The 24,986-nt window shown below is 36.2% G+C and overlaps 1 protein-coding gene across 1 annotated transcript; it reads left to right on the plus strand.

The window, feature by feature from the left end:
- The first annotated feature begins 134 nt into the window (after positions 1-134).
- On the plus strand, positions 135-24,892 carry adgrg4a (adhesion G protein-coupled receptor G4a). The gene is made up of 18 exons (XM_051650062.1): positions 135-148; positions 420-567; positions 1,533-1,597; positions 1,874-2,022; positions 2,210-2,336; positions 3,475-3,584; positions 3,694-3,898; positions 4,190-4,355; positions 11,211-11,363; positions 11,517-11,642; positions 16,179-16,224; positions 16,335-16,438; positions 18,642-18,763; positions 20,860-21,128; positions 22,499-22,595; positions 22,757-23,037; positions 23,217-23,318; positions 23,905-24,892. Exons 1-18 carry the CDS (start codon positions 135-137, stop codon positions 24,066-24,068), a joined length of 2,448 nt encoding a protein of 815 aa, XP_051506022.1. The 3' UTR covers positions 24,069-24,892.
- Positions 24,893-24,986: the final 94 nt, after the last annotated feature.

Raw genomic sequence — 24,986 nt, forward strand, 5'->3', positions numbered from 1 at the left:
GTCCATGTCATTTTGTTTTTCTCGAGTGGTTAGTGGGTTGAGCAATTTGTTGAGATGTGCCAGTTTTTAACCACCTGTCTCATTTGAGCTCCAATTTAGTCCTGAAACAGTTGGTGGTTTAAAAAGACACAATAATGAAGAAATTCAGGTACAGGTTATGCACCACATCTATTTGATTATTAGTTTTATTTCTTAATATTATAGCATTACAAGCCTTATTTTTTCCCCCTCTTTTAAATTACGCTTCTTTGTAGGAAAGTGCAAAGCAATCAGACAAGAAACAATGGTAAAATCTCATTTCCAATTTTCATATTTCAATATAATGGAATTGTTCAACACAAGAAGTTTATGCTTTATATGACCACATACAAATCAGGTGAATGTGTATTTGGCTTACATAAACACTGTTCTGGTTTAAGGTTTGACTGTCTGGTGTTTGTGAGTGTGATACCTGGAGCTGATGTGAGTGAAACAGAGGCTGATATAAAGAAGCTGTTAATACCCAGCTACAACTACAACAAAATCATCATCCTGAAAACAGTCCCAACGTCTATAAACGTTGTGTCAGTAGGTAGGTGTGTGTGTGTGTATTAGGGGTAAGGTGGATAGATGTTTCATTTTCTCCATAGCATTGAGTGAGTCAAAACTGACAGAGTCTGTTTTGAATTTTAAAGCTTGCTTTCCCAATATGACTTTGAATCCTGCTGTGACCACTGTTGCGTCAGTCACTCCTCACAACACTAAGAGTACAAACATTACATTATCAGGTCAGTTTCATTTAGAACTTAATTTAATGAACATAATGCAACTGAAAACAATATTTTTAATAATGGTAGTCATTTATTCAAAGATACTAAAGAGGTTAACTGTATGCTACCGTACACTAACGTGTAAAAAAAAATCTGTTTCTCTGAAATCTTCTTTAGTAACTACGACATCATTACAAACGCTGACAATGGAAAATATGAGCTGTATGACCACTTCAGGCCCATATCCAGGTGATTTAAACAATAGTCATAGTACATATCTTTTGGAATGGTTTATATCCTTCTATTTAGGGATAACAATATTGCAGAATCTAATCTGTGTAGTTAATGAAGTGACCAATATGAAAAACAGTTTTGAGTAAATGCAGTTTTTTATGAGAGAAACAGAAAAAGGGGTAAAAGAATATGATAATGTATCCTTTAGCTTTCTCTATGTTGCACAGAAATATTGACAAAAATTATTTAAACTTTATAGTCATATTGAGCTATTTATAACATTAAATGTGATTTAAAATTGTATTTCAATTAAACAAAACATGTATTGCAATATTGCTCTATTTTTAGATCAGATTCATCAGGGGGGTATTTCTCTGTTTTACTGTATTAGATTTTGGGGAAACTTTTTATAGAATCTATCACAACGTAACGATGAGTGGTATTATCATAGACCCAAAACACATGCTACAGCAATGGGTGAGTGAAAACACACTGAAAATATTTCTTATAACTTATAATTTCTTATAACTTGCTTCTTTTGTCTTTTAGCTTCAGCAAACACTGGGAGATCATAAAATGGAAGTTTTAAATCTTGTGCTAATAGGAGCTCCTAAGTAAGTGTCCCAACTTGGGACACAGCATTTATACACAAATTTCCATATTAACATAACAACAAATATATATACAGTATATATATATATATATATATATATATATATATATATATATATATATATATATACAGTACCACATTCTATAAAATTCTTTAATGAAATGTGCAGATGAAACACATTTGTACTGCTGTGTCATATACAATCAAAACTTTTTCAGGTATAGCAGTACTTTTCAGGTTCAAGCTCTGAAGACATATACAATCAAATCTTTTTCAGGTATAGCAGTACTTTTCAGGTTCAAGCTCTGAAGACAGTGAATATCACAATGACAGGGAAGCTGATTTTTGAACTCTTAACAAAAGGATACTCCAATGCTTCCATCACTATCAATGTTCCAACTGATGAAGTCAACATCCTGCACATAGGTATTCTCTGATATTTGTCCTAAAAAACTCTAAATACCTTTGTAAAATGTATCTTAGGGAAAGGCAAATGTAAAAAAACACAAATTAAATTAAAACTAAATTAAAACTAAATAAATCTAGCAATCATTTATATACAAAGTCAAAAGTATGTTTGTTCGATCTGTTTGCATGCTGTTCATTTGTGCAGAACCAGGCCTTTGTCCAGATGAGACCATGTACACAGTGTATGGCGTATACACATGGCCCGGTAAGACGGCTCAAACCACACATAAAATGGGGTGTGAGAAAGGCAAGGAATCTGCTATAAGATTCTGGTAAGTCTTATACTGATGTAAATCAATAAGGTTGATTTTGTTTGTTTCAGAGCAACACTGTTTTCTTATGTTAAAATATCCACATAATTTATATATTGTGAGGTAAAGTACTGTAAGTGTGAAATGGACTTGAAACTGTAATTTGTTTTATGGAGTTTCTAATTTTGGTCATCAGATATTCAGTACAGATACTTACTTGTTTCTATACAAACAGATCAGTGGCCCTGAAAAAAACCTTCAGATAATCCGTAATCTTTCCGTGTGTATCCTTGCGTCATTTTGTACACAATCCAGTGCTGGCTCAACTAATTAATATGTCTTATCTTATTCTTGTGGAAAGCAATATCCTTTCTTTGAATAATTAGCTTAACAAAATTGCATGCACTTAAACTAACAATGCAAACATTAATTCATGAGCCGAACTGGACAGCAATCCAACTTCAATCACCATCGGATAAAAATGGTTTGTTTGACAGAGCTTTGGATGAAGTTACTAAAAGTTATATCACCTTGAACTCCTGAGGTTCACTCTGTAATTTTTTTTCCTCATTAAAAATGTTTAACTCCTAAAGACATGAATTGTAATTTACAACATATGTAGGAAATCGTGACCACTCACATTAACATGAAGACTCCAGTCATATCAGTAACCTTATAAAAGTTTTATTCTCCATGGAGAGGATCCGCACATTTTAGAATCAAATTACCAGCCGAATACTACTCGCTTAATCTCACTAACTGTCCTGTTATTTGACCCTTTCACTCACTGATTAAAGTAGTCATGGCTGACTGTGAGTACTAAATTTCTACAGTGGCATCTGAAACTGAAAACTATTGATTTTAAATGATGCTGCATCCAAGCCACTAGGTGTCAGTGTAAGTCCAAGATGACACAAAGACAAAACTTACTGAGTGCACCTTTAAGAAACAAGGCCTAAAGAAAAGTTATTGTTCTTTCTTTGTATGGCTAGATCAGAGGAATGTGTTTATAGAAATAGAACGTTGCAAGTATAACATATATTGTTTCAGCTCAAGATCTGCATGGTTACAGTTAATAACAAGTCTCTGCTCCAGCATGGTCTGCAAGTCTTTTAATATTGCATTACAGAAGTGTCACCTTTTCCCAAATTCCTTTCAGTAAGTTAAACGGAGCAACTGATAGAGCAGTTTGGGATCACCCAGACGTGAGCAGGTGTGTGAGGACTGTATCAGATTTTGTTCATTTGGAAAACATCACAGTTACAGCTAGTAAGTCTCAGTATGGGTTGGGTTCTTATTTATTTTATTATCAGAACAGCATCAATAAGTCAGAAGCCAATACATTTAACTTTAACATTCATGTTGTCTCTTTCCACAGACAACTCAGCAGATATTGTAAACATGATTGAGAATCTGCTCAAGGAACAGAACAGTCTGACTGACGTCCAGCTGAACATTGTGCTAGAAAAGCTGTCTTTGGTCACTAAGGTTGGAACCTTGACCACAGAGCTGTCCAGCAGCATTACTAATATAGTTTCAAAAATCTGCGATTACACAACTAATCTTGGAAAAGTCACCAATGAGTGAGTATACAAGCAAGTGGGGGCATTTTATCTCGATTCATACAGTGAAAGGGTGAAACAAAACTTCTTGTCTCCAAAGAGAATTCTTTGTTCTTTGTCTCAAAACAATGTATCACATTTTGTTTAAAAATTGTCTATTACAAAGAAAGAATGAGAACCCCTGCACACAAGTAGCTTGCAAAAAATACAATATTTATTGAAACAGCAATATTTTGCATTGTGTTGCATGCTGAAAAGTTGCACTGTAAAAAATGTTTTACCAGGTAATCTTTTTTCTTTTGTGTGTGGCAGAATCCTGTCCATTACAGACCGCATGGGAGATAGAACAGAGTTTACAGAAGCCGAGCATAATATGACAGCTCCTTCATTAGCACTGCAGTTGATCAACCTTGACACCTCTCAGTTCCAAGGCCTCACATTCGGAGTGTCCTCCTTCCAGACTGGTCTCACCCCTGAGGTGAGACACAAAGAGAGATTGTATATCTAACACTGCATGAGACCAAGATGATTAAGGAAACCTTAGTCTTTTAGTGAAAATAGAGGTGTGATATTAAAATATCACAGTACCTTTGCAAGTGTTTTCACACCACAAGGATTCTGTGTCCTTGATGTGTGTTAGCAGATTGCGTGATTCAAGTGGTTATTTTAGCACCTTTGCATGTCAGGTGTGATACTTGCTTTGACCAGCAGATGACTTTAGATCTTTTAATATATGAGTCAGTGAGTAGTAACCTGCAATTTTCTACCTTAAAGTTATACTTCAAAATTATCTAACGCTTATATATATATATATATATATATATATATATATACATATATATATATAATTTATTTATTTATTTATTTTGGTGTAACAAAATGTGTGCAGGTGGATTCAGTCATATTAATAAAACCAGTTTATTTAGGAGTTACCACATGAAGCAAATTTTTTAGTTTGCTTGACAAAACTTGGGTCTGTGTTTTTTATAAATGTTGAAGGAGAGCTGAAAAGTGTGAAAATGAATGATTTATGGTTCTTACCTCCTGAGACCCTAGCATGACTGCTGTGTGCATTTTCCATTTCCCTTTTTGGATTTTTAACTGGTAGCACCTAATAACTGTGCAAATAATAATAATAATAATAACAATAATGATAATAATAATAACAATAAATACATTCTAGAGCAAATAGTTTTCCTAAAAATTGATGTCCACATATGTTTGTGGCACTACAGACATTGTAAAGTTGCTTTGGAACATGTTTATTGGGTAAAGCACAAATAAAAAACTATACAGAAAAAAATTATTTGACTTGATTAGACTTTTATGTTTCAATGTTTTTTTTTTTTTTTACTTTGGCAACAAAATCTCAATGTTCTCTCTTTGCACTGTCAAACAAACAAGTGATACCACACAAGAATAATACCAATCAGAAATTAGCATAATTATTTCTGATACAAGTAATGGCCAGCATCATCCAATCACTTTCAACAATGTTAAAATAAAATTATTCATTATAAATTCTGAATCTAAATACTGATTGCTATTTTCCCATGTCTGCCAACCATGTTGTGTGGTTCAAACATCATCTGCAGCCTTAAACTGAACTTTTGATAGGAAGTTTGGATTGAATGCACTTGGCTTCATAGGAAAGTTATAGGATGCTCCCTTACTCCCTATTAAGGGAATGACTTAACCTCCTAACTCCATATAAAGCCTCTGAAAGCATTTTTTTTTCTCTCAATGTGCACAGTAAATATAGGATTTCTAATGAAAACCTTGTGCTATTGTACACGTTAGCGTAAATTGTGTCGCTCAAATTTAACAAATGGCATATCAGATTAGACTAAAGACTCTAATCTTTTGACTCAAACAGGTTTCAGTGTAAAACTTACCAGAAGTAGTTTTGTTGCCGTTTCTCCCAAAGACAAACTCCGCTGTGATTGGCGCCATGTTGTTTTGTCACATGACTCCGTACGTCGAACGTTTTACCCTTTACTGACAGCCCAGAATTTTCTGAACTGAGATCAGTCGGTTTAAATGAAATGAATTTATGTGTTGCGTATAGCGAAGCCAAAATACAACGTCCACAGCACGCATGTGTGCGCGGGGTCACACAAGGTTAAAGGCACACTCAGTGTTTTTTGCTAACTGCTAAACTTTTAAACAGAAATTATTTTGTGGAAAAATAGGTCTTAAAATGATGTACACTCAGATCAGATGAAGACTTCAGTAATTTCGTCTTGGAGGAAACATACATACAGGTGCATCTCAATAAATTAGAATGTCATGCAAAAGTTCATTTATTACAGTAATTCAACTCAAATTGTGAAACTCGTGTATTAAATAAATTCAATGCACACAGACTGAAGTAGTTTAAGTCTTTGGTTCTTTTAATTGTGATGATTTTGGCTCACATTTAACAAAAACCCACCAATTCCCTATCTCAAAAAATTAGAATACATCATAAGACCAATAAAAAAAAAACATTTTTAGTGAATTGTTGGCCTTCTGGAAAGTGTTCATTTACTGTATATGTACTCAATACTTGGTAGGGGCTCCTTTTGCTTTTATTACTGCCTCAATTCGGCGTGGCATGGAGGTGACCAGTTTGTGGCACTGCTGAGGTGGTATGGAAGCCCAGGTTTCTTTGACAGTGGCCTTCAGCTCATCTGCATTTTTTGGTCTCTTGTTTCTCATTTTCCTCTTGACAATACCCCATAGATTCTCTATGGGGTTCAGGTCTGGTGAGTTTGCTGGCCAGTCAAGCACACCAACACCATGGTCATTTAACCAACTTTTGGTGCTTTTGGCAGTGTAGGCAGGTGCCAAATCCTGCTGGAAAATGAAATCAGCATCTTTAAAAAGCTGGTCAGCAGAAGGAAGCCTGAAGTGCTCCAGAATTTCTTGGTAAACGGGTGCAGTGACTTTGGTTTTCAAAAAACACAATGGACCAACACCAGCAGATGACATTGCACCCCAAATCATCACAGACTGTGGAAACTTAACACTGGACTTCAAGCAACTTGGGCTATGAGCTTCTCCACCCTTCCTCCAGACTCTAGGACCTTGGTTTCCAAATGAAATACAAAACTTGCTCTCATCTGAAAAGAGGACTTTGGACCACTGGGCAACAGTCCAGTTCTTCTTCTCCTTAGCCCAGGTAAGACGCCTCTGACGTTGTCTGTGGTTCAGGAGTGGCTTAACAAGAGGAATACGACAACTGTAGCCAAATTCCTTGACACGTCGGTGTGTGCTGGCTCTTGATGCCTTGACCCCAGCCTCAGTCCATTCCTTGTGAAGTTCACCCAAATTCTTGAATCGATTTTGCTTGACAATCCTCATAAGGCTGCGGTTCTCTCAGTTGGTTGTGCATCTTTTTCTTCCACACTTTTTCCTTCCACTCAACTTTCTGTTAACATGCTTGGATACAGCACTCTGTGAACAGCCAGCTTCTTTGGCAATGAATGTTTGTGGCTTACCCTCCTTGTGAAGGGTGTCAATGATTGTCTTCTGGACAACTGTCAGATCAGCAGTCTTCCCCATGATTGTGTAGCCTAGTGAACCAAACTGAGAGACCATTTTGAAGGCTCAGGAAATCTTTGCAGGTGTTTTGAGTTGATTAGCTGATTGGCATGTCACCATATTCTAATTTTTTGAGATAGTGAATTGGTGGGTTTTTGTTAAATGTGAGCCAAAATCATCACAATTAAAAGAACCAAAGACTTAAACTACTTCAGTCTGTGTGCACTGAATTTATTTAATACACGAGTTTCACAATTTGAGTTGAATTACTGAAATAAATGAACTTTTCCATGACATTCTAATTTATTGAGATGCACCTGTATGTCTCCTGTTTTTAGTTTTTCTCTTTTTAATGTGCGGAAAGTTAGCAACAAGGCCTCCCGCATTTATGATCTCATAAATCTTGATTTTATGACTTATTGAGACTTGGCAGAAACCCAATTACTTTTTTTCATTTAAATCAAACAATCTCACCTGGATATGTTTACATTTGTAAACCCTGTTGTTCTGGGGTGGTCTTGCACTGATTTGTCAGGACCGTTTTAAAATCATTCTGGTTTCTGTGTCAGAACCATCATCTTTCGAAATTCTGGCTGTACAACTTAAAGGATCTATTCCTACTATTGTTGTTGTGATTTATAGACCTCCTAAGCCTTCTGCTGTTGCTGCTTTCCTGACTGAAATATCCACCATCCTAACAAATCTGTGTACTATGTCCCCTAATATTATCTTAATGGGATTCTTAATCTTAATATTCATTTTGATAATACCACCAGTACTCTTCATAAGGATTTTAATTCTGTTTTGGACAGTTATGACTTTAATCAGTTTGTTAACTTTCCAACACATAATAAAGGTCACATTTTAGATTTTGTTTGTTGTTCTGGTGTGTTGTCCTGTGATTTTACCTCTATTGAACTTCCCATTCAGATCACAAGCCTGTCTTCTCCGATGTCTCTGTTCCCCTATCAAAAGTTAAATCAAATCGCTGTATATCATTCCGCAAAATTATTATTATTATTTTCTCCCCTTTTCTCCCCAAATTTGGAATGCCCAATTCCCAATGCGCTCTAAGTCCTCGTGGTGGTGTAGTGACTCACCTGAGACCATCAATCCACACATCTTATCACGTGGCTTGTTGAACGCGTTACCGCTGAGACTTAGCGCATGTGGATGCTTCACGCTATTTTCTGCGGCATCCACGCACAACTCACCACGTGCCCCACTGAGAGCAAGAACCACATTATAGCGACCACGAGGAGGTTAACCCAACATGACTCTACCCACCCTAGCAACCGGGCCAATTGGTTGCTTAGGAAGCCTGACTGGAGTCACTCAGCATGCCCTGGATTCGAACTTGCTACTCCAGGTGTGATAGTCAGCGTCTTTACTTGCTGAGCTACCCAGGCCCCAATCATTTGGCAATTTTAAAAATATCAGCCTTAATGATCTTGATAGAATGGTCAGTCACTCTGTTAGTTTCAGCTGCCTCTCTTCCTCTAAGTCAGATTTGAAAAATTATTATATGACTCTCTCATATATTTGACACTCTGGCTCCTGTGAAAACCCATACGGTCTCATTTGTTTATTCTACTCAATGGTTTACATCTGAGCTCTGGCACCAAAAAGCATTGGGTCATCGATTGGAGAGATTGTATAAAAGAACTGGACTTACTGTACTCAAACAGATGTACTCTGATAATTTGATTTAATAAAAGACTGCACTGAATGCTGCTATATCATCTTATTACACAAACATTATTAGTTCTGGACAGAGTAATACGCAGATTTTGTTTAATACTGTTAAAAAAGTATTTTCATCTCATTTCACTTCCCCTAGTCAATGTTCAGCCTTGGCGGCATTCTTAAGTTTTATAAATTGCTAATATCCATTAACAGTTGGCTTGATCTGCTTCTGTACCTAACGATTCCCTAGTTTAGAGTAGCCAAGTGTTTCCCCGCTACTACTCTTTCTACCTTTGAACCTTCATCAGTAGAGTATATTACAAATCTTATTATCAAATCTACTTGTACACTTGACCCTCTGCCTTCTACTTTGGTTAAAGCATGTATCCCCTCAGTTTCACCCATTATTACAGCCATAATAATCTCTTCTTTATCAACTGCTACTGTTCCTTCCTCACTAAAAATGACTTCAATTATTCCAATTCTTACAAAATCTGGTGTAGATCCTAGTGATCTAAATAATTACCTGCCCATTTCTAATCTTCTCTTTATTTTTTAAAATTCTTGAATGAACAGTAGCTACTTAACTTGAAGCACACATACAGAGTAATAATCTCAGTCTGTTTTTCACTCTAAACACACCACTGAAACAGCTTTTGTTAAAATTACGAATGACCTTATTCTTGTAGCTGACACCGGCCTTTTGTACATCCTTAATCTCCTCGACCTCAGTGCTGCCTTTGATACTATCTGCCATTCTTTATTGTAGGAATGTTTGTCAAGCATTGGAGTAACAAATAATGCTTTTCATTGGATTTCATCTTATCTAACCAATAGAAAACAGTTTGTTCAGGTTAAGAATGTTTGATCAGAACCTGCACCAGTTACTCAAGGTGTACCATAGGGATCAGTGTTGGGGCCACTTCTATTTATTATTTACATTCTCCCTCTTGGTAATACTTTTCGTCATCAAGGTCTTCATTTTAATTTTTATGCTGATAATACCCAATTATATATTTCTACAAAACCCAATACCACCTCCTGAACTTACCAATTGTCTGTAAGACATCAAAACCTGGATGACTAATAACTTTCTAATGCTCAGTAGTAATAAAAGTGAAATTCTTCTTATTGGGACCAAGTCAACTCTATCAAAAATGTCACCCTTCACCCTTACCATTGGTGACTGTCCGGTTATTACTTCCTCGAAAATATCGAGGAATACCATATTTTATGGTTTACTCTCCTTTGGTCCTTATATTAATAATATCTCACATACTGCATTTTTTAATTTATGTAGTATTGCCAGACTCCACCTATCTCATTCCCAGCATAGCACTCAAGTTCTTATTCATGCCCTGGTAACATCCCGTATTGAATATTGTATCTCTCTCTTATTTGGTATCCCTACCATTAGTTCATCGTCTTCAAATAATTCAAAATTCAGCTGCAAGGACTGTCACTCATACAAGGACTACTGAACATATCATGTCCTCCTTTATTCAACTTTATTGGCTACCTGTCCAATATCAGATCCATTATAAAATTTTACTGCTCACTTTTAAAGCTACTCATAATTTGGCCCCGCTTTATCTTTCAGACCTTCTTCAACCATACATTCCGTCACATTCCTTAAGGTCATCCTTCGCTGATGTATTGATTGTTCCACCGTTTAAACTTAGTTCTATGGGTGCTAGAGCTTTTTGTTGCTCTGCACCAAAACTTTGGAACTTGGCAATGCCACTCGATATCCATCAATTGGATTCCATCTCTTGGATTCCATCTCAAGGTTTAAATCTCAGATAAAAACATCAGTTCAAATTAGCCTACTCATTAAATAATTAATATACATGTGTTTTTACTTTGTATTAGTTTTTTATTGATCTTTTCCTGGACTAATTTTATGTTTTGTTGTTCTTTGTTATTTTAACTTGCGTAATTGTTGCTTTTTATGCTGTAAGGTGTCCTTGAGTGCTGTGAAAGGCACCGATAAATACAATTTATTATTAATATTATACTGAACATAATCAAAAATATTATTCAGTGCACCTTTAAAGTTTTAACACATTTAAAGTTTTAACACATTTAAAGATGTAACATTCTCTTCCCTCCTTTTTTGTAGATATTTTTTGCCCAGAACTTTTTAGTGCTGCCAGACACAGTGACTGTGGCATCCATATCCTTACCTTCTGCAATAGAGAACTTTTTCCCCCAAACAAGTGAAACCAGACCTCGCATTCAGTTTCATTTTTATGGCAAAGAAAACCTGTTTAAGGTAATTTACACATCCGTATTTACTTCTACTCAAGTATTATCTTTGGGTTTTCCTCCCCAATTCATGTTTTTATGTAAATGTACTACAGAGTTTATACATGTGTTTAGTACTTTTGCAAGGTTCATTAGTATTAACTGACTGCACAACATCTAGGACCCACAACTGGGACAACGCTCGATACTGAACACTTATGTAGTGTCTGCCAGCATCACCAATGCCACAGTGAGCAATCTTGAGATCCCACTGGTGGTCGCTTTCCACCACCTTCAGCCCAAAGAGGTCTGTATGGATACACTAAGCCATTAATATAATAAACCACTAGGATGCATTTCAACACCATTTTTGTTCCATTATGCAACTGTGGAAGTGCACTGTAGTAAACCTTTATAACAATGCACTGCTACTTACAGTAATGAATGTTATCTTATATCAACAAACAGGGCCGTAACCGCAATATACATTGAGGGGGACAAGTCCCCTCCAATAATCAGATATGGCCAAATTGTCCCCCCAATCATTTATATCCTTGTTGCTGTTCTGCTGCAGTCCATTATGTGCTGCTGTATAATCGTCATTAAGTTGTTGCAGGAATAACACAATGGTTTAAAAAAAGTAAAATTTTTAGCATGCACACCGCTCGTCTATGTCATATTAGATAGCCAATCAAATAAATGAAGGCGGGACTCAAGTTTAAGACGCTAAACGGGAACCTCATGGATTATTCCAGTGCCACGCATCACCAAGCAGTTCAGGTTAAGAGGGTTTGTGTCATGTAAGATGTAAGTATCTAACTAAATATGCAAAATTTGACCACTGTTTTATGATTAAAATGTTGTACCAACCGTAAGTAATTTCCAAGGGTGCAAACTATGCTCCATTTTGCGAAATTCGCCGTTTTGAATTGAAAATAAGTCACGTACGGTAAAGATAGTTTGCGGTTTGAAATTCAGACTTTGATTGGCTATAAACCCGCTATGCGCTGTCGTAGAAATGTAAATAATGTCGCATGTGATTCTTCATGATTAGTGAATTCAGATGACATCATCCTCCGCTCTGCAATCAGTCATTTAAATTTTACGACTCTTAATTTTCTAATGCAGATAGCTCCAAAAGTTGTACACCTAGAAAACTGAAATCGCTCTCATCTTGACCAGTCTGATTTGTGAATTTTTTCACAGCAGTTTGTTTTCCTGTCAACCCTTTATAAATCCACGAGTAGGGACCGTGACAAATAAGCGCTCTTCAATTTTCACTCTTCACTTTCACATTTCCAGCAAACATGCAGTCTAGGTTCATGCAAATTTACTTGTTTTAGATAGAGCCTGATTTGTAAAAACCTTCACAATCACATTTGGTCACGTCTGATTGTGTCTTACTGCTCTACACACATTGCCTTGAGTAATGATAGGAAATCAGCTTATAATTCTAAAAACTGACCACAGTTTTTCAGGTCACAGTAAATTCACAGGTCTCAGTAGGCTCAAAAATACCTTGATGATTTGTGAATTTTTTCACAGATCAGTTTTTTCTCTTAACCCTTTTTTGAGCTCTTGGGTCAACAGTTCACCTGAAAAATCAGTGTTACAGGCTTTGAGAGGTCACATTTTTGAAACACATGATAATTATGATAGAAAAACACTATTTTCACACAAAACTGGATTTGTGAAAACTTTCACAGATTGATTTTACTCAGTTTGATGGTTTCATGTATATTGGCATTATGAATCATTCATAAACTAAGCCATAACACCAATAAACTTCTTACAATTCTACAAAATGACCAACTAGATGGGTCACACTAGGCTTAAAAAGACCATCCTGATTTGTGAATCCTTGATTCAACAGTTTACCTGAAAAATCAGAGTTATAGGCTTAGTGTTGTAATTGCTCTGTGTTTTAGTATTTCCCATTCATTTCCTATGGTGGGTCAGAAATGACCTGGAACACCACAAGTGTTCATTTTTGTCACGCGGCCTAAGCTCATTGAATACAGTCCAATTTTTGTGTGCGTTCAGATGGCAAATGTAGGAAAAGTAACCAAGCCTTGGCCCACCGAGATGAAGGATGCAATTTTTATTAAAGAACTAAATCAAAATTGGTCAAAAATGACCTGAACACCGCACAAGGGTTAAACAAAATGACTAGCTAGTTGACGTATCATCCATATCAAAATGTAACTTGTCAACAACAAACCAAAGCCATCAAACAGAGTAAAATCAATCTGTGAAAGTTTTCACAAATCTAGTTTTTCCATCATAATTATCATGTTTCAAGAATGTGACCTGTCAAAGCCTATAACACCAATTTATTAGGTAAACTGTTGACTCAAGCACTCAAACACGGGTTAAGAGACAAAAACTGATCTGTGAAAAAATTCACAAATCAAGATGGTCTATTTAAGCCTATAGTGTGACCCATCCAGATGGTCATTTTGTAGAATTCTAAGAAGTTTATTTGTTTTACAGCTTATTTTATTCATATTCCACAATGCCAATATGCATAAAGCCATCAAAATTAGTAAAATAGATCTGTGAAAGATTTCACAAATCCAGTATTGTCTGAAACAAGTGTTTTTCCCTGATTATAAGGAGTGTCCTTTATAAAATGGCCTCCCAAGGCCTAAATAATAATTTTTCTGATGGATTGTTGAATCAGAAACTTAATTATTTAACTGATATTAACTGAACTGTGAAAAATTTCACATCATAAAGGTAATTTTGAGCCAACTATGACCCATCCACTTTTTAAAATTATAAGCCTTTTATTACTTTTTTGGCTTATAGCCTTAATTTTTCACAATGCCAATATGCATTAAGCCATCAAACTGAGTCAAATCAATCAGTGAAAGTTTTCACAAATCTAGTTTTGTGTTAAACTAGTGTTTTTCTATCATAATTGCCATGTTTCCAGAATGTAACCTCTCAAAGCACAACAGATTTTTTAGGTAAACTGTTGACCCCAAAACTCAAAAAATGATTTTAGAGACAAAAAAATGATCTGTGAAAAAAATTCACAAGTCATCAAGGTCTTTTAGAGCATACTGTGACCTGTGAAGATGGTCAGTTTTTAGAATTATAAGCTGATTTCCTATCATTACTCAAGGCAGTGTGTGTAGAGCAGTAAGACGCAATCAGACGTGACCAAATGTGATTGTGAAAGTTTTCACAAATCAGGCTCTATCTAAAACAAGTACATTTGCATGAACCCAGACTGCGTGTTTGCTGTAAATGTGAAAGTGAAGAGTGAAAAGTGAAGAGCGCTTATTTGTTACCATCCTGAATCATGGACTTAAAAAGGGTTGACAGGAAAACAAACTGCTGTGAAAAAATTCACAAATCAGACTAGTCAAGAAAAGAGTGGTTTCAGTCTTCTAGGTGTTCAACTTTTGGAGCTATTTGCATTAGATAATGAAGAGTCGTAGATGTCATTCATAATTGTGAATGTGAAAACATTAACGGAGCAGTTTTCAGCGAATCAGGCTTAAGCCAAAGAGCGAATGTGTGTATATTGTAAAGGATTTGAATAAATGTGGTAATCTGGCAAGCTTTTGAAGGAACTTTTTAGAAAATTCACAAGAAAATTATTGATAAAACATAAAGTAGAGCAATTTCACCCTCAGATCAGAACTAGAACATTGTGTGACTTGTGGCTTCAATTGAGTTTTTAGGTTGTGACAAGGACAGTCATATATTTTTAGTGCAAATATTATTAGGTAATAATTAACAATCAATTTAAGATTTTCTAAATAAATTCTTTATGTCTTTAATTCTGAATTTTGTACAGCATCTCCTAAGAGTCTACTTTTATGAGACAGGTTTGTGCTCAAAAAATGAGCCACCAGTTAAAGGAGTAGTTCATCTAAAAATGGAAAATGTACTTTTACTCACTCATTTACTCACCCATATGTTGTTCAAAACCTATATGCTGTTACTTTTTCTTGGAACATATAAATAGATATTTTAAGGAGCTCTATTCCATAGAATTACAGTTTATAGTGAGCAGGAGCTGTCAAGCTTCAAAAAGGACAAATACTATAAAGCATTATTAAAGATTCAGTATAAAGACATCATAACAGTAGTCCATATGACTTGTGCACATTATTCCAAGCTTTCTGGGGCCATACAACAGGTTTGTGTTATATTGACTACTTTTATGGTAATGATGATTTTTTCCTCCTCTTTGGACCTTGACAGCAGTGGTCAGTATGAACTGTTATTGTATGTAAAAGAGCAGCGTTTGTATTCTTGAAGAAAATATTGTGTTAAAATACTATTGGGAGGAAAAAACATTGAGAGACAACTTGAGGACAGTAAGTCATTTTGTGTGTTTTCTTTTTGCTAGCCAGCTGATGTCATGTAATTTTACAGATACATCAGTGATGAAAAGAAATTCAAATGATAAAAATAAAAAAAGATGTCTGAAATAGGCAAATTGCTAGCAATGCAGACACAGTGTTTGTCTTGTACTGTGTGAATGTAAAAAAAACAATTTAAAACCAAAAATAATATAATTTTGGTCAAATTTAAAAAACTTTAATGCATTTAAAGCCTTTATTCAGAAAATTATTGCATTTACCGCATTTACTATTTTAAAGGGCAGAGGGCACCCTTGACCCCCCACCCCCAAAATGGTTTGGTCCCCCCCAATGTTCAAGACATGGTTACGGCCTGACAACAAAACAATATTCCTATTTTCCTAAGGATAGCTTCTCATGAAAATGAGAAATTATCTGCTGTGGTAAACTCTCTCATACAGTGAAAGTATGCTTACTGTTTTAAAGAAAGTCTTTCTAACCACACTTTTTCACCTCTGCAGGATCAACACATTGTCAAATGTGTCTACTGGGACTTCCATAAAAACAGTGAGCTTTGTGATACACGCTGTCAAACAGATTTCAAACAGATTTTACTGTGTAGTTAATTTTGGTCGATATTCCTATGACAGTTCGGTGGATGTTTGTGTGTTTGACAGATGGGAGAGGTGGATGGAATGGTGAAGGATGTGAGACACAGAAGTCTAATACTACTCATACATTCTGCTGCTGTGACCATCTCACACATTTTGGAGCTCTTTTGGTGAGTTAAAACTGGACCTAAACTTTTTAAACAAATGAATTAAATTCAAAATAATGATTTTTACACCCAAGTTGATAACTACATGCCACTCACATGAGGTCATGTGACAACAATGTAGCATACTATGTAACGGGGCAGGCGAGGACAAGGATCTAAACGCAGCTTTAATAAAACAAAGTAACTCAAAATACAAAGAAACAAAACACAGGTATCAAAGCACAGAGCATAAGATAACACATGTGAAGACTGACAAATAAACCAGGGGAAACAAGGGCTTAAATACACAAAGGAAAACAAGGGAACAAGGAAATCCACGCGAAACAATCAGGGTAAACCAATCATAAAATGAAACTACAAAGCACTACAAAACACAGGAAACAGGAACAGGGAACTAAACAAGAATTTCAACATAAAAGTCTAGTCACAAACAGGGAATACATGACAGAGCCCCCCTTTAAGGAGTGGTTTCCAGATGCTCTACAATAAAAAAAAAGATTGTCCATGGGGTGTGGGGGGAAGGGGGAAACAGGCAGTTCAAGGGGGCACAAGGGGCAAGGGGAACAGAGCTACAAGGCAAAACAGAAGACCAGGTTGGTGCTGGAGGAATAGAACAGATTGGAGTTTGTGGAACAGGAGACTTGGGTGTAGCCGGCAGAGCTGGATACCAAGGTGGAGCTGGAGACTTGGGTGGAACTGGCAGAGTGGAACACCCTGACAGAGCCGCAGGGAAGGTGACCCACAGCGGAGCTTTTGGCAGAGCAGTCCAGGGCGGAGTCTGGGGGACAGAAGACCAAGTCAAAGTCAGGGAGGCTGGAGACCAATGCGGAACCGGAGGGATGAAGAACAAGGGTGACGCTGCAGGCTTGGAAGACCAAGCTGGAGCCAGAGGTTCAGAGGGCTGAGGTGGAGCTGGGGGCTCGGAAGATCGAGGCAGAGCCGGTGGGAGTGAGGTCCAAGGTGGAGCCGGAGACCAAAGAGGCCAGAGCAGATCAGGCGGATGGCCAGGAGACCAAGGAGACCAGAGCAGATCAGGCGGATGGCCAGGAGACCAAGGAGACCAGAGCAGATCAGGCGGATGGCCAGGAGAACAAGGAGATGATCTCAGGGTAGGGACAGGGTCAGAAGACCTAGGAGGCGGCCACAGGGCCGATACAGGGTCAGGAGGCCTGGAAGGCAGCCACAGGGCAGGGACTGGGTCAGGTGGTGGAGCCGCAGGAGTTGTCTCTGGAGGAGCGGGCGGCACCGCTGGAGGAGTCGTCGCTGGAGGACCGGGCGGCACTGCTGGAGACCCTGAGGGCGGAGCCGTGGAAGACTCTGAGGCGGTGTTTTACACCTGGGGAAACAATCAGGGTAAATCAATCATAAAATGAAACTACAAAGGACTACAAAACACAGAAAACAGGAATGGGGAACTAAACAAGAATTTCAACATAAGTCTAATCACAAACAGGGAATACGTGACAACTAACATTTGGAATGTTTATCCTTTCACTTTTGAAACACGGTGTATACTTAAGAAATGTATCACACGAGCAAGAGTGCGATATGGCCCTACATCAGCAGAATGTTAGAAACAGCCAAAGCCATGATACTAGTAGTTCTAAAGTGATGTTTTTGAGAGAATTGGACACATTTGTTTTGAACCAGCAATGGCAGATTCTGATCCGCGGCATAAGAAAATAGTTCCATGCACAAATGCATTTTTTATGACCGTACTCACTTTTTCCTAGTTTTTTTTCATTTACTTGTTCATTGAACTGTTGTATATAAGCAATATCACACTCACAATCGTGCTATATGGCCCTAAATCAGCACTGCTGTGATTGCATGCAGCCTCGTGTCTGCAGCCGAATCACAGCAGTGTTGATTTAGGGCCATATAGCACGATTGCGAGTGTGATATTTCTTATATACGACAGTTCAATGAACAAGTAAATTTAAAAAAATTTCACAGAAAATGTTTGGTTTGATGAAACTGAATTTGCCCTCCTATCAGCACAAGGTCAATGCCCCCATCCCAACAATTTGTGTAGCAAAGCCAGTATTATAATTAATACTTTTATGAAAACATTTGGGAACTAAAGGTCAGGATTAATTTTAGAATACAACTCTTGAACACTTGATGTTGAAAACATTTGCAAAATACATGCCTAGATTTTGTTTATCGTAACCATTTTGCCTTTATGTCTGAATCTATCTTTCAGGATATCTCAAAAACTCCAATAAACCCAGAGGATGTAAAGATTCTGACTATCATCTCATACCTGGGCATTGGCATGTCCTCTGTCTTTCTTGGAGTCACATTGCTGACCTATGTAGCCTTTGAGTGAGTTCATAGTATTTCCTTAAACAATGTCCAACAATAGAGAGTGCTTCCAGGGTGGAGTATAAACTTAAGGTGCTCTATGGTCAAGGGTTCATAATAGTCCAAAAAACAAAAAGTTGGATAACCATGGCACTCTTATTAATTAAAAAGCCTTTATTATCACATGGCTTAATACAAAAGTTAACAGCTCTCCTACGTGTTTCAGCAAGAGCCTTCCTCAAGGTGAGTAACAAACAAGCTTCACACAGGTGAGAGTAATATCATTCATTTAGTAATTCACATGATCAACTAGTTAACTATAGTGTTAAACATTCGCTATTGTTACTTGTTTTTATACTCAAAGAGAATATTACAAATAATACACTAAACAAAAAAAACAAACAAAAAACAAAAACAAAAAAACAAATAAAATTACAAATACGGACTTAAATCCAAATCCTCATTCAATCCAGGATATTTCATAGCATTTAGCTTGTATATCAAAAAGAACGTTTTAAGTTTTAAGTTTTTGTTATCTACTACACTCCCTGATTGAAATTATTTAATGGTCAATACCTTGTATTTTAAGAGTAGATAGATTACAGTTGTGCATTAATTTAAAATATTTAGCCATAGGATACTCTTCATTACCCCTCCTAATGGCATATTTATGTTGCAGTCGTCTTTTTGTTCTACCAATATAGAAAACCTTATAATGTGGACATTCCAACCTGTAGATAACATAAGTAGTTTTATAGTTAATTAAGTATTTGATAGAATAAATCGTATTCGTTTTTCCATCTAGAAAAGTTTTTCCTTGTACTACATTATCACAGTGATTGCACCGATGACATTTAAAACAACCCTTAGGTTTATCCCCTAAGCAATGATTTTTGCGAGTAGGTGGTAGGTAAATATGTGCTAATCTGTCACCTAAACTATTGCTTTTCTTAAAACTTATCATTGGAAGGTCTGGGAATGTATCTCTCAAAAAATCATCACTCTGTATAATGCCTCAATTTTTTCGGATAATTTTCAGCAATCGTACTATTTTGTGTAACAAAATAAACTTTATTTGATGTTTCAGATCTCATTTTCCTTTTTAACAAATCTGTCCTTTCCTGTCAAAATTTTTCACACGTGTTCTAGCTTTTTGGATAGTTCCGAACTTATACCCTCTGTTTAAAAAGCGCTTTTCTAAGTCCTTAAATTTATCCTCAAAATCTTGCTCTTTGTCACAAATCTATCAGTTTAGGAGGATGGAAACTCTTAGCATGAAGAACCGTATTTCTATCAGTAGGTTTCCTAAATACTGATGTATGGAAAAAGCCATCTTTATCTATGGCTAAACATTTTAAATTAATGCCCAACTGTAATCCATCTACTCTTAAAATACAAGGTATTGATCATATAAGTATTTCAATCAGGAAAGGTAATAGAGAACAAAAACTTAATCAAAGAGAGACTTTTTGGATATACAAACTAAATGCTTTGAAATATCCTGGATTGAATGAGGATTCGGATTTTATTCCTTATTCGTAATTTTATTTTTTATTTTTTTTGGTATATTATTTGTAATATTCTCTTTGAGTATAAAAACAAGTAACAATAGCAAATGTTTAACACTATAGTTAACTAGTTGATCATGTGACTTCCTAAATGAGTGATATTATTCTCACCTGTGTGAAGCTTGTTTGTTACTCTCCCTGAGGAAGGCTCACGCCGAAAAAACGTAGGAGATCTGTTTTAACTTTTGTAGTAAGCCATGTGATAATAAAGGCTTTTTAATTAATAAGAGTGCCATGGTTGTCCAGCTTTTTGGTTTTGAGTTCATAGTATTGTTGGAAGCTACAGGGTTACCAGTGCAACAGTGCAAACAAGTAAAATCAAACTGTTTATATCCATGAGCGACTCAAAATAGCTCCTCCAGTTGGATTTTCAATAAGTGCGAATTGATAAATATGACATTACAGTTCTAACAGGAATACAGATTGTTAGAAACTAAAGCAAGTAATGAACATTTTTTGTAAAAAACTACAGAAAAATAGAAAATGCTGTTTGTCTCCTTTTGTTGGGCATCCTATGTTTTTCCTAGCATGTATGTTCTTTTACCACAGGAAGCTGAGGCGTGACAACCCTTCAAAGATCCTTATTAACCTCTCAGTGGCCTTGCTAGGGTTGAACATGCTATTCCTGGTAAACTCCTGGTTTGCCTCTTTTAACACAAATGGCCTCTGTATTACTGTAGCAGCCTTTCAACATTACTTTTTCCTGGCTACCTTTACCTGGATGGGACTAGAGGCAATCAACATGTATCTTGCCTTGGTCAAAGTCTTTAATTCTTATGTGCCGTCTTACATCCTCAAATTCTGCGCTTTTGGATGGGGTAAGACATTCAGAATCTCAGCTAAGATCTTGTGCTGTAAAACAACTAGTTCTAACTCTTAATTCCGATTGGATGAGCACACCTGTGACCACACACCTGGCAACAAGTTGCTGCTTTCCTTGGCAACAGCCTACATTTAGGATAATTTACTATATTACTTGGTGAAATTTTCTTTGGAAAATTGTGTACTCTAATTATTATATATAATAAATAATTAACTTTTATAGTATTGCTTGCTGCTGTTTTATAAAAGAAATAAGCTATCACTTTGTGTTCTGCCTAAAAACCCCTAAAATCACTGGGACTAAAAAACTTAGAGAAATGTATTTTTCTGTTCTGGTTCCATCGTTCCGCTGCCTCCTTTCCATTGGTAACTGGATAGGACGAAATTAAAGAATGTTTAATAAAGTAATTTTTTTTTAAATGACAGTACTATATGCTAAGTGTAGGTGATGTACCAGTTATAGTGTTACCAGAGAAAAAAAGGACCTGGTCTTGAAAAAAAAACAAAAAAAAAACACTCAAAATAAGGGACTTGCTGCAACCAAAATAAGTGATAATAAGCAATTAAATGTTCTTTCCCTTGTGGGTGAATTATCAGCATAATACAGTAGCCTATAAAATAACTTATTTTCAATACAAATACTTTTTAATATTAAATACATTATATCCCCAAAAATATTTCAAACATTTCAAAAATACATCTGACCATCTAAAATCAATTAAAAGCCAAAATCTCTCTCTCCTGCATGCATGCATACACTGCGTGGGCACTTTTGGACTAAACGTCATCTTATGCGGGCCTAATTGTTTTATTTTAAACATGTAATAATTATTTTATTTTATTTTTATTATTTGTTTTAATTACAGATCAGCTTCTCGTTCAGAACCCAGCAGCATCAAATCTGTATCAATGCATCATATTTAACAATAATTCAGTGAAGACTTGGAAACAACTGAGAAATGTACTTTTTACCTCAATATTTTTCTTTGTATCTGGATTAATCATGCATGTATATGAAGTAGTTATATATAGCTGTCTAAAAGGTCTTCAGTGTGTCACAGAAGGCTACATTCACAATGTGCATTAAGTCAAAGAAATGTGTGATGCAGCAGTTTCCTTCAGAATCAAAGCACATGCTTATCATGTTCTGCTAAAAAGAGAGAAGCCTAATTTTTTTGGGCAAAAGGAAGTGGTGTAATTCCGAAGATTTACTGTAATAAATCATTACCAATGTTTAAAAATAACCTTTTCACTCCGGAACAATTGAAAGGGAATTCATTCCCATTTTTGGTTACATTCTGCAAAAAAATGTGTAGTGAGATAAAGTGTTGTTGCTGCTTGTTTATTCTTGAAATTTTGTTTACAGGTTTACCTCTGGTAGTTGTAAGTTTAGTCCTTGCCATAGATAATCATTCATATGGCAGAAGTCTCTCCAGAACACCTCTTGAGGAATCCACGCCATTGTAGGTGCCATAAGTATACAATTCCATGTCAATCTTAGTATCGCAGGCTTTAGTATTACACCTAAACTATTACAGCATGCCATACACAATTTATGTAATAATACATGCAAAAACTAGAGTTATGAATATACTGAGAAGTAACTCTCTCTATCTTCTCCCAGTTGCTGGTTAAAGAACGACGTGACCTTTTTTGTGACGGTGGTTGCTTTTGTTATCCTAATACTGGTCTGTAATATCTGCGTGTTTGCCGTGGTGCTTATACAGATCCGCAAAATGCGGGTCAATAAGCCTTCTGGCAGTGGAAATGGACTGCTGCATGACCTGCGAGTGGTATCCAGCCTCACCTTCCTGCTGGGACTTACCTGGATACCAGCCTTCTTCGCCTGGGGCCCAGCCAAAACATCCCTCATATACCTGTTCTCCATCCTCAACAGTCTTCAAGGTATATCTTGGGAGATAAAGTGGCTTATGCATTCAGAGTACTATATGTGTAACACTGTGTCTGTGTGCATACACACAATGGTACTTCTGATAACATTAGGTTCATCAGGCTGTGTAAGCAGGCACGTAAGTATGCATTATTGTAATGTTTAAAATCTCTTGTATTTTGCTGTATTTCAGGGTTCTTTATCTTCCTGTTTTATTGTCTGATGAAAGACAACGTAAGGAAGCAATGGAGGATACATATTTGCTGTGGAATATTCAGACTCGCTGAATACACAGGTTTGGCTCAAATAAATAAATCGAAGGAAACAATAAGTGTTATAACATGAGTTTAAAACACTTTAAGAAAGAAAAGTGGCAGTGTTGTTCCATGTTATACAAAACTACTCAGACATACACTCATTGGGCAGTTCATTAGAAACACCTTTACACCTACTGCACTTATTTGTGCGATTATCTAATCAGCCAATCGTGTGGCAGCAGTGCAGTGCATAAAATCATACAGATACAGGTCAGGAGCTTCAGTTAATGTTCAGATCAACCATTGTAGTGAGCAGAATAGCATCTCAGAATGCACAACACGTTGAACCTTGAGGCAAATGGGCTACAACAGCAAAAAACCACATCGGGAACTTTATTAGGACCATAGTGTTCCTAATAAAGTGCTAAGTGAGTGTATTCTGTTCTCTCATGATAAATCTGATAAATGAGAATTAAGTCCTAGACCTATCATCACCCAAAAGAAATAGTGGTCTAGATTAAAGTAAACACTGTCCATTGTATACCATTGATAACCACCACCATTATCAATTCAAGCTTATTTCTTTGAAAGACTAAAACATATGACCATTTGAATTTTGACCAGATTGGAGCCGCTCTGTGACTCTGGGGGCCAAAGCAAAAGAAGGTCTAAAAGTCTGCTCACCGTCTATGAAGTCAGAGACTACAAGTGACAGGAAGATCTCTGATTGCTCAAACTCAGGGGCCAGCCATGATCATGTTTGCCTGACACAGGAGAGAAAGCACTGAGCAGAAAGATGAATTATGTGTATTGATTTTCTTTTTTGTTTATGTTAAGTGATGTCTATAGTAATTTACTGCAGATATGCATTAAATTGGAGTGTTTTAGGTTCTATAGAGGGGATGTTTCCACCACATTACGTTAAAGAACTCACAATGTGCTATAATAACAATTTTACATTTTCTGTTGTGTTTTGACTTACTGTGCTTCTATATATCCATGTGTGTGTGTGTTCTTGATATAAAACACTTTGGTGGTTTAGCAGATGATATTTGTCCACAGCAATTTAAAGTACACTTGTACACTTGAACTTTCCAATGTCGTTATCATTGTCAAAATTATATTGATAGAACTTATAAGGTAGGTTTAAATGAAATTTGTATTTCTTGCAGAGAGTTGACTTATTTAGGTCTATGGTTAACGGACAAGTAGCTGAGTTGTGTAATTCCTGTAGCTACATAATATATATAAATTAGACATCTGTAATGAAACTACAACTAGATTTTCTGTTGCAGATTTTGTTTCTCCAGAAATTACACAATTTTATCTTCATAATCAAACTATCAGTGTTAAAAACAGACATGTTTTTTCTGTCTTTTCTATAACCCTCGTAGGTCATTTAAAATCCATAATTTATTCCATACTTGAGTAATGGGTTTTGGTTAACATGTAAACTATCTTATTTGTGTTTATAGGCTACATTTGAAATATTTATACTGATCGATTACTGTGACATTAACTAACAAATAGGCTAGAGGACAGTTAAAGTTATTCTGATCAGCAATGTCAACAGGAATAATAAAGACAACAACATACAAGACTTATAATTTGCCCTGAAGAAACATTTGTTCTGTCTTTTTTCAAGGCTATAGTTGGCAGTTGAATGGTCTAACTTGTTTGGGCACATTCTACTCATTGTGGTTAAA

Source organism: Myxocyprinus asiaticus, chromosome 22 (assembly GCF_019703515.2).
Source record: "Myxocyprinus asiaticus isolate MX2 ecotype Aquarium Trade chromosome 22, UBuf_Myxa_2, whole genome shotgun sequence".
Lineage (NCBI taxonomy): Eukaryota > Metazoa > Chordata > Actinopteri > Cypriniformes > Catostomidae > Myxocyprinus > Myxocyprinus asiaticus.